The sequence below is a fragment of the Zosterops lateralis genome, assembly GCF_965231275.1.
Source record: "Zosterops lateralis genome assembly, chromosome: 3".
NCBI lineage: Eukaryota > Metazoa > Chordata > Aves > Passeriformes > Zosteropidae > Zosterops > Zosterops lateralis.
Window position 1 is genome coordinate 64,021,260 of NC_139764.1, and position 12,899 is coordinate 64,034,158.

Consider the following 12,899-nt stretch of genomic DNA (forward strand, 5'->3'; position numbering starts at 1 on the left):
CCGTGCCGGTCCCGGGCCGCCCGCTCCGCTCTCTCCAGCGGCTCCTCGCCCGTGCACCTCCTGCTGCCAGAGCCGGCCCGTCCTGCGCCCACAGCGGTACGAGCCCGGGACCGGCTCCATCCACTGGCACACCCGCACCGCGGTGCCCTGCCCGGGGCATCCCCGCCACACGCCCAGCGCTTCCCATCAGGAGAAGTTTGGCAGTCAGGCCTGCCGCCGAGGGGCAGCGCTGCCTGAACCCTGACCCCCGCCCCCGCCGTGCCCGGTCCCGCAGGAATGCCGCCTCGGGGCTCCCGGGCCGGCTCTCCGTGCCCGGTCCCGCAGGAATGCCGCCTCGGGGCTCCCGGGCCGGCTCTCCGTGCCCGGTCCCGCAGGAATGCCGCCTCGGGGCTCCCGGGCCGGCTCTCCGTGCCCGGTCCCGCAGGAATGCCGCCTCAGGGCTCCGGGGCCGGCGGGAGGGGGCCCGGCGCTGGGCGGCGCGCGCGGCCGCGGGGGGAGCGCGCGGGCGGGGCGGGGAGTGACGCGGGGCCGCGCGGCGTAAACAGCGCGAGGCGGCCCGGGAACGCGCCCGCGGCCTCCCCCGCCCGGCACGGACCGATAGACAGATAGACGGGCGGCCAGGAGAGGAGAGGAGAGGAAAGGAAAGGCTGGCGCCCCTTCTCGCACCGTTCCCGAGAGCTTTGACGCCGCAGTCCGGCGGGGGCGGCGGCCCAGGGAAGCGCCCGGGGCGGGAGGAGCCGCCTGGGGCGGCGGGTCGCGGCCGGGGCTGCGGGCCGGGTCCCCGGTGAGGCGGGCGGCGGCGGCGGAGCCCGGGCGGCGGCGGGAGCGGAGCGGTGAAGATGGCGACCCCGGGCATGGGCTGGCAGCAGCCGCAGCACGGCTACGGCGGCGGCCCCTCGCCCGCAGCGGGGAAACTCGGCTCGGCACAGGCACAGGCGGGGCTGGGCGCCGAGCACAGCGCGGACCTGCACTTCAAAATGAGCAAGAAGATCGCCCAGCTGACGAAGGTGAGGGAGGCGCGCCGGGTCCTTCGCCGCCTCGGGTGTCTTCCTCCTCCGCTCCGTTCCCTTCGCTCCCTGCCCTCATGCGATGGGCCTCGGGAGGGGCAGGCTGGCGGGGCTGAGGGCAGATCCGGGCGGGATGCGGCCGCATTTGTGCCCCGGAGCGCCGCCGGTCCCCGGTGCATCCCCGGCCCCGCGGGGGGAGCAGGAGCGCCCTGGTCCCGCGGGGAGACTCCCGGCCCGGGGCCCGCACCGGGGCTGCTGCCGCAGTCCGGCCCCGGTAGCCGGGCCCCAGCCCCGCATGGCCCAACCAGGTGTCCCGGGGCGCGGGAGCCAGCCCTGGCCACGGGGATGGTGTGGGTATTTGTTCTGTGGAAATTGTAGCTTCTCTTACAGCGCCGTTCGCGCCTTTCTCCGAGTCTCCTTAAATGGAGGAATTTCAGGTGGTGCCTGCCTTCCCTGTGCTGAAGGGCTATTATTTAAGGTGTCTGGTGATAGCTTAAGTGCCTTAGATGGTGAGGGTGAAGTGTGATAAAATTTCTGGTCTGCTATTGCTGATTGAACAGTTTTCATTATGTCATCCCCAGCCTAGAGATTACTTTGTATCTTTGCGAGAGGCCGGAATCGCGGTAGGAGGTGTTTTTAAAGCCTTTTGTTAAGGCAGGTAGGCCCAGTGTTTCAGATGTGACTGTAGCTGTGATTTAGTTAGAATAACTTAAAACAATGCTTTGGTGCTGTAATCTCTCCTGTGTGATGCTCAAGCTGTAGGCAAATGGCATCATTTAGGAAATGAGAGGCAGATTCTCTTTATTAAAGAGAAAGCAGAAGTAATTTTTATCAGGAATTTAATGGCTGAAACGTTTAAAGGTAATTAAAGAGCACTGTGGGAACTGCCAGTATTGTTAAACTGTGTGCTAAAATGGATGAAGGTGACATTTCGTTGTAACTAAGAGTGAAGAGAATGAAGACTGCTGGCAGTATCACAGTGGAGACAGCTCACATTTATGTACAGTTGATGCACCATTGACCAGTTAAAAATAGTATTTTTCGTGGCACACTGTGCACCTTAATGTGTTGGAAAGCTGATAACTGAGGGGTTCCTTCTCCTTTAATTCAAAGTCCAATTTCTTTTGATGTTAACATCAGTGGAACTCTAATTGCATAAAGAGAAAAGTTGAACTAAAATAAGCAGAAGAATCCCCTTGGTTTTGTTCCATGTGCATACAAATAATGAAGTAAAACATTAAAGATATTACTACAGCTGTGTGCTCTCTAAAAGGTGTAAAAAGCACCTGGAGACCCTAAATGTGTTTTAGGCTTACCTTAAGGCCTAGGTCCATATGTAAAGTAGTACTTTCAAAGAAGAACTTAGATCTCCGTGTGTGCCTTTGATATATTTCCTTTACTTTCTCTAGGAAATGACCCAGCAGTTTATAATTTATTTCAGAAGCAGTGTTCCACTGGTGATGTGAAGTCATTTGTGTATTGCCCATGAGTTCCACATCACTGGGCATGTGCCCTGTGCACTCTCACTTATTATGTGTCAGATATCTTGAGGTGGATGTGAGTTGATTATGGATTTAAATGCATGGTGCTGAAATATTTTGAACTCCTGTGTTGGAAAACACAAAGAGAGTGAAAGTAAATACTTAAATACTTTTTTTCCTTTTTTTTTTTTTTTTTTTTTTTTTTTTTTTTTTTTTTAAATTATCCACAGTAGAGTTCATCTAAGATTCTATATATTGTATGCAACTCTGTCCTGACAAGGACTTCAGATTAAAGCTTTACACCTTTCAGAATAAAGATCACACCTTCAGTGTAAATAAAACCTATGAGCTGTTTTCTGCTGTGTATTTTAAATAATTGCAAACTATGTGCTTATACAAGGAGTTTACAAGTGAATTAGGCTTTTGCAGATCTGGAGTCCTGTATATTTCCCAGTGACTTGCAAATTCTGGCCCTGTTTTAGTTTGTATGTTGTGTTCTGTTTTCAAGCTTTAGGGAGAAACTTGGGAAATCAGCTGATCTTTCGATTGAGTGAAAGTCTGGAGTGGATAATATAACTTTGAAATGTAAACTAAGATGTATATAAAAATATTTCTCTTGCACCTCTTGCAACAATAAAATTAAGACTTTAAAGATTAGGATTAAGATTAAAGGTATTGTATAAGATGAATGCCATTAAGGTAGAGGTGCACATTCTGACAGTTTTGTAGCTGGAGGGCTCAGGTTCTACATTTCTGTTGACCTACTTGACCCTTCAGGAAGAGAGGCTTAAAAGAATTATAGAAACTTCTGAGTCAAGTATCATCTAAACTTCCTAAGATGCTCTAGAATCTGAAGCCTGATTTGATAGCTGGCTGCAGAAATTAGTCCTTGGGAAAGGACTCAAGCTACAGGGGAAAAAATATAAACATAATAAACTTAATTTCCCTAAGTGAGACTTAACTGTCAGAAGAATTAAATTCACTTTGCAGAAGAATCCTTGAAATAAGGTATTGCAAAAAAAAGATTTGAGGATATTTCTGTTTAAGTCTTTTGACCAAATTGTGCTGTTCTAGCTTTGTCAAATGCTTACCAGCATATGTGGATAAAATTCCTGTTCAGCAATCTAGGAGTTTATTGTTAGAAGTACCACTTCTTAATTGTGCTTCTCAAGTTGGTCAATGTCTAATATATAAGGTACTTCTCACACATCTTTCAACCATTTTGCCGATTTATTTATTTTTTGCTTTAACTCTTCTTTAAGAGTGTCTTGATAATATAGTAATTCCCCCTGTGGATTTAGAGCAGAAGGCACTTTACTGGGTTAAAACAAACCTACCAATATAGTGTGGTAAAAGAAAATCCAAATACTCATTGTCCAGGGAGTACACATAGTTAAGTTACCCAGACAGCTTCTGTCTTCTGACAAAAGAAATGTGACTCCACAGTTTACTTTTGCCTATCCTTGTACAGTTTGTATTATGAGCTGTGAGTAAGAACAGAAGAAAATGCTTTCCCCACAGAAGATGAGGGTCACTCATGAATTAAATGTGAAATTCCCAAATTAGGATTCTTCGGTTATGTTTTCGCATTACTTGAAGGGAATCTGATGTTTTAGTCAAAACAATACAGGAACACAAAGTAAAAGGTGAAATTTGTTTAATAACCAGATTTAATCAGTAATTCAGAGTGAGGCAAAATAAGGTATGAATCCATTTCACTAAGCAAAATACTTCTGATGCATTAACTGTATTTTTACTTTTGGTTGGGAGAGAAAGACTTATTTGATTTAACTTAATATGCTTAATTCACAGGAGAAGGTAAAAGAAGTGGTTAGAAATGCAGGTCTAAAAAAACCAAGATGATACTTCATGTCATGTTCAAAGACTGCAGTCGATTGTAACTGAAGCAATTTTAGGTCTTCCTCTTCAGTATAAGCTCCTTATTTTCAGGCATTTCAGAAGATCTGTGTACCAGTTTGGGATAAAGTAGCATCTGACACAAAGATTAAAGCCAACAAGAAATAAACTGCGATTATGAGATTGCATATGTGTGTTTGTACTACTGCATGCAGGAGTGCTAATGCAGTGTTGAGTTATGCCTGCTGCAGATGAAAATATATATTTAATTAGTTTGCATAAGACAACTGGATTAGAAATAAAAAGCATGGTGCTGCCATGCTTACATCAGTAGGAGAGAATGGCATTAGTTTTCACGATTCTCACAAGAGTTCAGGTGGCTTGTTTCTCATTTTGGATTTTTTGAGGTGTTGCGTTTTGTTTTGTTTCTTCTTTCTTTCTTTGTGATGTAGTTTGTAGCTTGAGCATTTGTGATTAAGAAATCCATATCCTAAGTGTGTCTGTAAAGTCCATTGTGCAAGTTTTGTGATGTCAACACAAATCTTTGACTTCTACAGAATAGCTGCATGATTTCTGCTGGGACTATAAAAAGAGAATCTTGAGTATTGGTTTTGTTGTATGGGATTGTTACAGAAATTTTACATTAACTGTCATCAGAGCAGCTTTGATGAGAAGGAAACACCTGGTAGTGTGGGCTGATTGATGGCAATGTGCTCTTGCAGCCCAGAAAACCAACCCAGTATCCAGGGCTGCATCAAGGGAATGTGACCAACAGGTCAAGGAAACTGGTTCTCCTCTTGTGCTTTACTCTCCTGAGACCCCACCTGGTAGCTGTGTCCAGCTCTGGGGTCCCCAGCACACGAGAGACATGGACCTGCTGCAGCAAGTCCAGAGAAGGGCTCAGAAGATGGTCAGAGGGCTGTGGAGTGAGTCCAGAGGAGGCCACAAAGATGCAGAGGGCTGGAGCACCTCTCCTATAAAGGCAGGCTGAGAGCTGGGCTTGTTCAGCCTGGAGAAGAGAAGGCTGCAGGGAGATGTCAGAGCAGCCTTCCAGTACCTAAAGGGAGCCTGTGAGAGAGTTGGAGAGTGACTTTTGATAAGGTCCTGTAGCGATAAGGTGGATTTGCTTTAAACTGGAAGAGGATAGATTTAGATTAGGTATTAGGAAGAAATTCTTTACTGAGAGGGTGTTGAGGCACTAGAACAGGTTGCTTAGAGAAGCTGTGGATGCCCCATCCCTGGAAATGTTCAAAGCCGGGCTGGATGGGATTTTGAACAAACTGGTGTTGTGGAAGGTGTCCCTACCCATGGCAGGGGGGTTGGAATTGGCTGACCTTTACAGTGATTTCCAACCTAAACTATTGTATGATTCTGGAAGAAGAGTCTGTGAGTGCCCTGAAGGTGATCTCTACCCTACAGTTAGCATTTTTTTCTATTTAATAAAAAGAAACTGTATAAAACACTAATGTTTTCCTTGGTACATACTTAGAGCTTTACAGTTCAGTTCTGGGAAGGTTCCAGAAGACTCAGTTCAAAGATTACGGTAACAGAGTTAACCAAGACACATCATCCTTGAGTAAACAAGAAACTAGAATCCAAGACTCCTGAGACCTGAATTCTCTTCTCAATTCTTCCAACAGCGTCTTGTCTATATTTGGGAAACAGAATCTGTGATTTTCCTTTTGTTTTCCTGTGTTAGAGAGAAGTACTTGGACAATAGGCATTAATGTTGTTGTTAATCTAGTCAGTTTCTAGGGGATATAGATAGTAAAATTATTTCAAAGACTGAAGAGCAAATTTGATGATCTTTAATTCAGATGCTTATGGTTTTTATTGTATATACTCTATTTTTGGGATGGTTAAAGGTCCCTCAGCAATCACAGAATGCAGTTTTATGGAAGTAAGAGCTGTAAGATTTAACTTAATATAAATTATTTTTAACAAAATGTTTCCAGCGAAACTTGGTCAGTTTTTATTTGGAAATATTCTGCCTCAGGAAACAAAACAACTAAACCTCTTCCAGAAGGTTCATTTTGCATAAAATTATGAGAAAACTTTAAAAAAAGAGCCCTTAAAACCAGGGAAGACATGAAAAACTAAAAATCCCTGTAGAACTGTTTTGATGTTAGCTGTCATCATGTTGTAGTTGATGCCATTAACAGTTTTGTAAAAACTTGGGATTTAGCTTTTTAAGCAGCCTTATGTCATCTCTCCAAAGTGTGTTAACACTGGCAGAAGGCCAGTATTTGTAACAGTTCTAGGATTGCATGAAAAGAGCTGAAATTTGAGGCGGGTGTGATTTAAGTACATCTTGCAATGTGAGTATTTTCCGTATTATTCTGACTGGTAATATATGAATAAATATTGTGTTACTACATTAAAAATAGAAGCAAGGACTAAAAGATTTGAAAATGTAATATTAGATATTCAATTAATTTACATTTCTCTGGAGATATTTAACTTTGTTTTCTGTTAATTATTCCAAAGATTGCTGAAGTAAGTCCTCTAAGAAGGGAAAGATGTCTTAGGTAGGAAAAGGGAAACTTGCTCCAGAAATATTGTGCTTAACTATCTTAAGATTTTTCTTTTTAAAATTACGCTAGTATAGTTTATCTTCCTTGTCAGACTCTTTCCATGCGGTATTCCAACTGCGTTCTTTTTCTGCAGTAATTATGATCTTAGCAAAGGGTGTTCACAGAAGAGAAATTTCCTGTACTCATGATAGTATAAGGATAAAGATGGAACTGGGTAAAAATGTCGTGTCTTCTGGTACAGTTCAGAAGAAGTAAGTAGAGCTTTCAGGCTCTCAATATCATCTTCAGAAGTTCAATAAAATTGTCAGTTATTGTCTTTATCTGAATACTTCCTAATTGATGCACTATGAATTGCTTTAAAGCAGCTGTGCCTTCTAATTTAGACCTGAAGAGGTCTTTCTTACCTTCCACGTTTTGTAGTACAAAAAAGGATGGAATGTGGTGGTTCATAAGGATCAGATAGCTCTCAAATGGCTCTTCCCTTCATTATCATTGCAAACCTGTAAGGTGAGACTGCAGGGGTTCCATGTTGACCTGATAGGGGTGTGTTTTAGAGCTCAGTGTTGTGATGTGTGAATTAGGTCAATGACTTTACAGTCTTTTATCACAAAGCATCAAGAAGAAAGAAGGAGGACAAGAATGAAATATTTTTAATATAAAAAAGAAATATAGTCAAATGAATTCCTTTGCTCTCCACCCACATAGTTTTAATGCTTGACTGGTAATTCAAAGTTCTTCTGGGGCCACTGATAACTTACTGTTCTAAAGATATTTCCTATATGTGTGTGTAGTTGAAAGTGTGATGTTGTTGAAAAATTCTGATCACACATTCACATATGTTACTAGTTTAAAATGCCTCTTTGATATGCTTGTGCATATATCAGCTTCTCTGTGATTATTTTGGTTTGGGTTTGTTTTTTTTTTTTTCTTCTCCTCATTATAAGAACATTCAAAAGAATAATAAAGTGAAGAGAAAAATAAATTGAGGGAGAGGTTAAATAACATGACATGGCAGCTGGGGACATAGTTTTGTGGTGGACTTGCAAGGGTTAGGTTTACAGTTGCACTTGATGATCTGAAGGATCTTTTCCAAGCTAATGACTTAAGATTCTATATGCATCCTCTTGCTTATTATTCACTGCTAAAATTAAATAACATAAGAGTTACAAGGAGCTGAAAGACTGAGATGTTGTTGCTCTGGTCTGTACTTCAGCTGTTAAATCTGATACATACACACTTTAAGGATATTTAAATAAAAACTGGAAAGACATGGATTTTACTACGAACTTCAATCTTAACATTTAAAAATCAGCATTTAAAAACTAAAGAAGAATGGACATTCAAAACATAAATGAAACCTGATAATGCAACACCCATGAAGTTTAAAATCTGCCAACATTTAGCTGTTTTTTTATATAGCACAATATGAAACTTATTAAAAAGTAGCAAATATTTTGAATATATATCGGTTTGGAGGTTTGTTGTTGTTACTGTTTCCAGCTAAGTACTGCATTATGAAAGAAGGCTTTTGCAATTTTCTTTTTAGATGGAAGTGCCAGTTCAGAGTTAAGAACTTCCTTCATATGTAAAAGTTGTAAACTGGAGAGTCTTTTATGTATATTTGAAAAAGGAAATCAGTATTTGAATTCCAGAACTGTACAAGGTATTTACAGATTAATTACTTCATACACTTGTAAATTAGTATGGGCCCAGCACTCTGAAGTACTCAATCCTTAAGGAGTTTTGATTTGACAAGTCTTACAAAAATGTATGAGAAGAAGACAGTCGGGTGGGGTTTTTTGGTGTTGTTTTCTTTATTGTAATTTTTTTGTTGTTGGTAGTTAAAATATCATGAATGTGCAAAGATTTTGTTTCAAATTGACAGACTTAGCACTTCTTTAGAAGAGGTCAAATGGCAATTTAATATTAAACATTGTGGGTTTGTGTTTTTTTCAACACAGTAAAATTATATTTGGCAACAGCATTGCTTTACATATTTGGATATTTCTGTATTGTTATGCAACCTCTTGGTTACACATACTTTATTTTTTAATGTCTAGTATTACAGTTAAGGTATACTGCATCTAATGCATGCATAGAAGTGTTATTTATCATAAGTCATTGTTTTGGTACAGCAACTTCTAGCCCTGAGTAGCTTCTAAGCACTTAAATTATTTCAATATCTCATTCTCTGGACTCAGGCTTTGGCTTTAGTGAAAAAAGTAATTTTGTCAGTGATATTACTGTTTTTCAGCCTTCCAGTTCTCCACTGAAGCTTCATTCTCCTTTGAACTGCACAAAGGAGGAGGGCATTACCTTAAAATAGTCACTTAGTTTATCTAACTGTTTGCAGGCTTGTTGCTAAATAAACCCAGCAAATCTCAACATAGCATTATGAAATCAGATGTATATGTCTCTTGGCTGATACAAGTTTGGCAGTAGTAAGCCAGGCATCTGTGTATTCTTCTAATGACTGATGTCATACCAGTAACCAAAGGCATTGCGTTCCAAAAATAACCAGAAGAAACAAAACAGTCTAAAGCTATTCACCATCTTGTCCTACTTAATGCATATTACCTGGTTCTGTTTCCTCAGCCAGGCTCTTCTTACTGAAACTAGAAGGCTAGGAGGAGGAAGAAGAACATTTTGCTGAGGTTGTCACTTGACTGGGATCAAAATGACAGCTTTTAAAAATAGCTAATGTTAAAAAGTTCATGAAGTCCTTCTTCAAGATGCTGCCATTAAATGAAAAACTACCTTTTAGCTACAAGAAGTAGTATGAGGTGAATATGAGAAGTACTAGTTTTCTATTTTAGTTTTTATGAGATTAAAGTAATCTTTTCAGCCAGTTTCTAGATTTAATTTCTAGAAACTTGAATTTTAATGTGTTCAGAAAACAGGTGTGCCATAATCCAAAGATTTTTATTTGAATAGTGGTTTTGCTCACAATGTGACTGAAAGCTATAACTTTTAGTAGAGGGTGTCTGACACTGCCTTCTCAGATCTAGTATTTTGCAGTAAGGATGCTGATGTGTTTGGATAGGTTGTACTAAAATGTATTGCAGTAATCTTCTGTGACTGTCTTTGTCCTTTTAAAGCTTGACAAATGAAGATAATGGAAAAATATTTCTTTAATAAGGATTAGGGTAAAGGACTTGATTTTTTTTTTTTTAATTTAACTGCTTTGTGTAATTGTAAGGGTAGGTTTCACACTTAAAATATAGTTTATTGTTGCTGGTTGTAATAAGTAATCAATTGTATGTTTATATATATGAAAAAGCAAAATATCTTGAAAATCTTTATATGTCTTTCTTCTCAACATTAACCTGTCTTGTCAACATAGCTCATTCATTAAAGAAAATACTCTGTGTTGTGACACAGAATGGTAGAAATTTATTTGAAATTTTGGATCCATTATTTTGTCTGTGATGTTTGCTAGCTTTCCATATATTGACTAACATTATAGTGTTAACTCAGAGTTACATTCCATAAAATTCAACCAGTCCTTTCCCCAACCCTCTTCTCTTTTTTTTCTTTTAAAAGCATGTGTCCATTTGCTTTATGCTGAGGCTGTACTTTGACACAGAGCTCAGTTTGCATACTCTTCGAGCTGACCTGGAAGTGTTCTGTGGCCATTCTTTCTATTCCTGTGATTCTTGTCTTCTTTCATTTCTGTGCTCTGTTTCACACCTTGAGAATGGTCCACACCGTGGATTGAAAAGATAAATATGGCAGTTTGGTGTATTAGGTATAATCTGTCTTGCATCCAAATATTTAATGCGTGAAATCATAATTCTTATCACTTTGGGCAGACACTGCTTTAGGAGAAACGTTCTGAACAAGTGAGGAGCCTGGAAGCAAGTTTAGCCTCTGTTGGTTTGTGCTCTTTTCCATATCTGGAGCTGATACTCTACAATAAATTAGATTTCAAATACCAGATTGTTGGGGGTGTGGCAGGTGTTTATTGCTGGAGTTTTTTGTTTTGGTGTGGGGATTTTTTTTTGACAAAGCTGTTGGTGTAATAGACTGTTTTTCTCTAACAGAAATTTTAAAATGTTTTCGGTTGAGGTTTTGTTGTGGTTCATTTTTTTTTGTCTGTTTTGTTTGTTTGTCTTTGTTGTTTTTTGGGGTTGTTTTTGTTTTTTCCTTACACATCTATGCTCCCTGGTCCTGAGGGAAATTAAATTTCCTGCTTTCAAAAAACAGTTAGCTTGGTGAAGTTGTAGACAGAAGCAACATGCCTTCTCACTCTAGGATATTAAAAAAAAATTGCATACTGCTCATAAACTCTAGCTTCTGTATGGGCCTATATGAAATTTTGATAAAGTTGGTTCCTTAATTGAAGTCCTGGTTCACAAGCTATATTCAAGTCTACATTCACTACTAATCTTGAGCCTTCTTGGTTCTCACATATAGAAAAGGATTTCTTATAAGAAAATAGAGAATTTTTTAAAGCTTTAGAAGGAAATGAAGAAAATTCTCTGGTCTTGGAAGCATAAAAACCCAGTTGCTTTGTCAAAGAATTGAGAGTAGCCTTAAGTTTACCTACGAGAACTAATTTTATTAAAGAACACAATCTATATATATTTAGTGAAGTGTGAGGCAGTGTGTGCTTTTCTTGGGAAACATGTGAGGCTCTTCCCTTGGGCAGAGGAGCCTCGCCAGGCGCTTCGCCTGTGGGCAGTGTTGGGGCTGTTGAACTTTTCTCTTGCCCCATGTTGCCCCTTGGCTGCGGGGGCGGGCAGCAGCCACAGCTCGTCACAGCACCGACTGTGGGGCTGCCTCCACACCTCACCCTCTCTGGCGCTGGGGTCAGCAGCAACAGGGTTTCACTTGCTTTATGCAAACCAGCACATTTCCCTACTGGCAAGATCTCGTTGGAGGCCCAGCTTATATAACTACAGTTTTCCAAATATTTTATGTAGTTGGTGTGGTGAGCTATAACATTGATTCTGCTGAACACTACGGAGGTAAGTGCAGTGAATTATTTCTCTGAAAGTGTGTGCCATGCTGTTTTGTAGTGTCTTCCCAGAAACGTGGCAGAACTAAAAAAAAAAAAAGGACAAAGAAGTGGAAATTTAAAAAGACACTGGTATTTTCAGACTTCTGTCAGTTAGTAAATTAAGAAATGTTTGAGAGTATTAGCATAAACAGCAGCATTTTCTTAATTTTGTTAGGACTCTGAAAGAGGAGTTTGCTTGATTTTTGAAAGCTGACTTGCAGAATAGACAATAAAAATGGATTAATTATTTGGTTTTATTGTGTTCTGAAATAACTGCAGTTTTAGCTTTTAAGGGTCTTAAGCTGAAAATGCAATTGTCTTGTCATAAAATTCACTTAAGCTATGTCTTTTATTTCTGGATGCTGCCCAACATATTTTAGGTTCACAAGCCCTCAAAATAAGAGGAAATTGCCTCTTGAAACAACTACTACTTAAAACCCCTTACATAGGTGGTTAATCAGAAACAGTGATCCAAGTTTGTAAGATGAGTACCATTTTCACCCTTTTCCTTCACTTAGGTGTTACTACTTGTTTTGGAAGTTCTGAACTTAATATTACTCTGCTGAGAGAAAATTGATTTGTTTGTATGTGGAATAACTTTGTAGAATGAGGATCTCTAGAGATCTATATATACCTGAAAGGTTAAAATCAGATATGCAAATATTCAAGAAATAAATCAGAAGGGAAATGCAGCTCTGAGACAAACACAACTTGAGAATAGCCCCTTGGTCTATCCTGTTTTCCTTGCAGCAATTTAAGGTCTAGTCATATAGCAGATGTATCAACTATAGTCTAGATAGGTGATTAGAGGGTAAATGGGATTCTTTCTCAAAGGGAGGCAGATTGGGGAATTTGTACATCTGTCACTAAATCTTTTTTATTTTTATTTTTTTCTTCAGTATGTTTCTCAAGATTTAACTGTCTTGGAAAATTGCCTGAAGCTACTGTGCTACAGATTTGTAATTTTTTTTCCGGCATAAGCTGATTGATAGAGGTTGCCACAACTGAAAAGGGGTTT

The 12,899-nt window shown here is 40.6% G+C and overlaps 1 protein-coding gene across 8 annotated transcripts in view; it reads left to right on the forward strand.

The window, feature by feature from the left end:
- Positions 1-839: 839 nt before the first annotated feature.
- The window catches only part of FAM184A (family with sequence similarity 184 member A), a gene marked incomplete at its 5' end in the record, with an annotated part of 73,918 nt that continues 61,858 nt past the window's right edge, over positions 840-12,899 (forward strand). For all 8 annotated transcript variants that reach the window (XM_083857478.1, XM_083857481.1, XM_083857483.1 and 5 more), the window contains one exon: positions 840-1,007. In XM_083857478.1, the coding sequence (XP_083713604.1) occupies positions 840-1,007 (168 nt within the window). The remainder of the gene's footprint in view (positions 1,008-12,899) is intronic.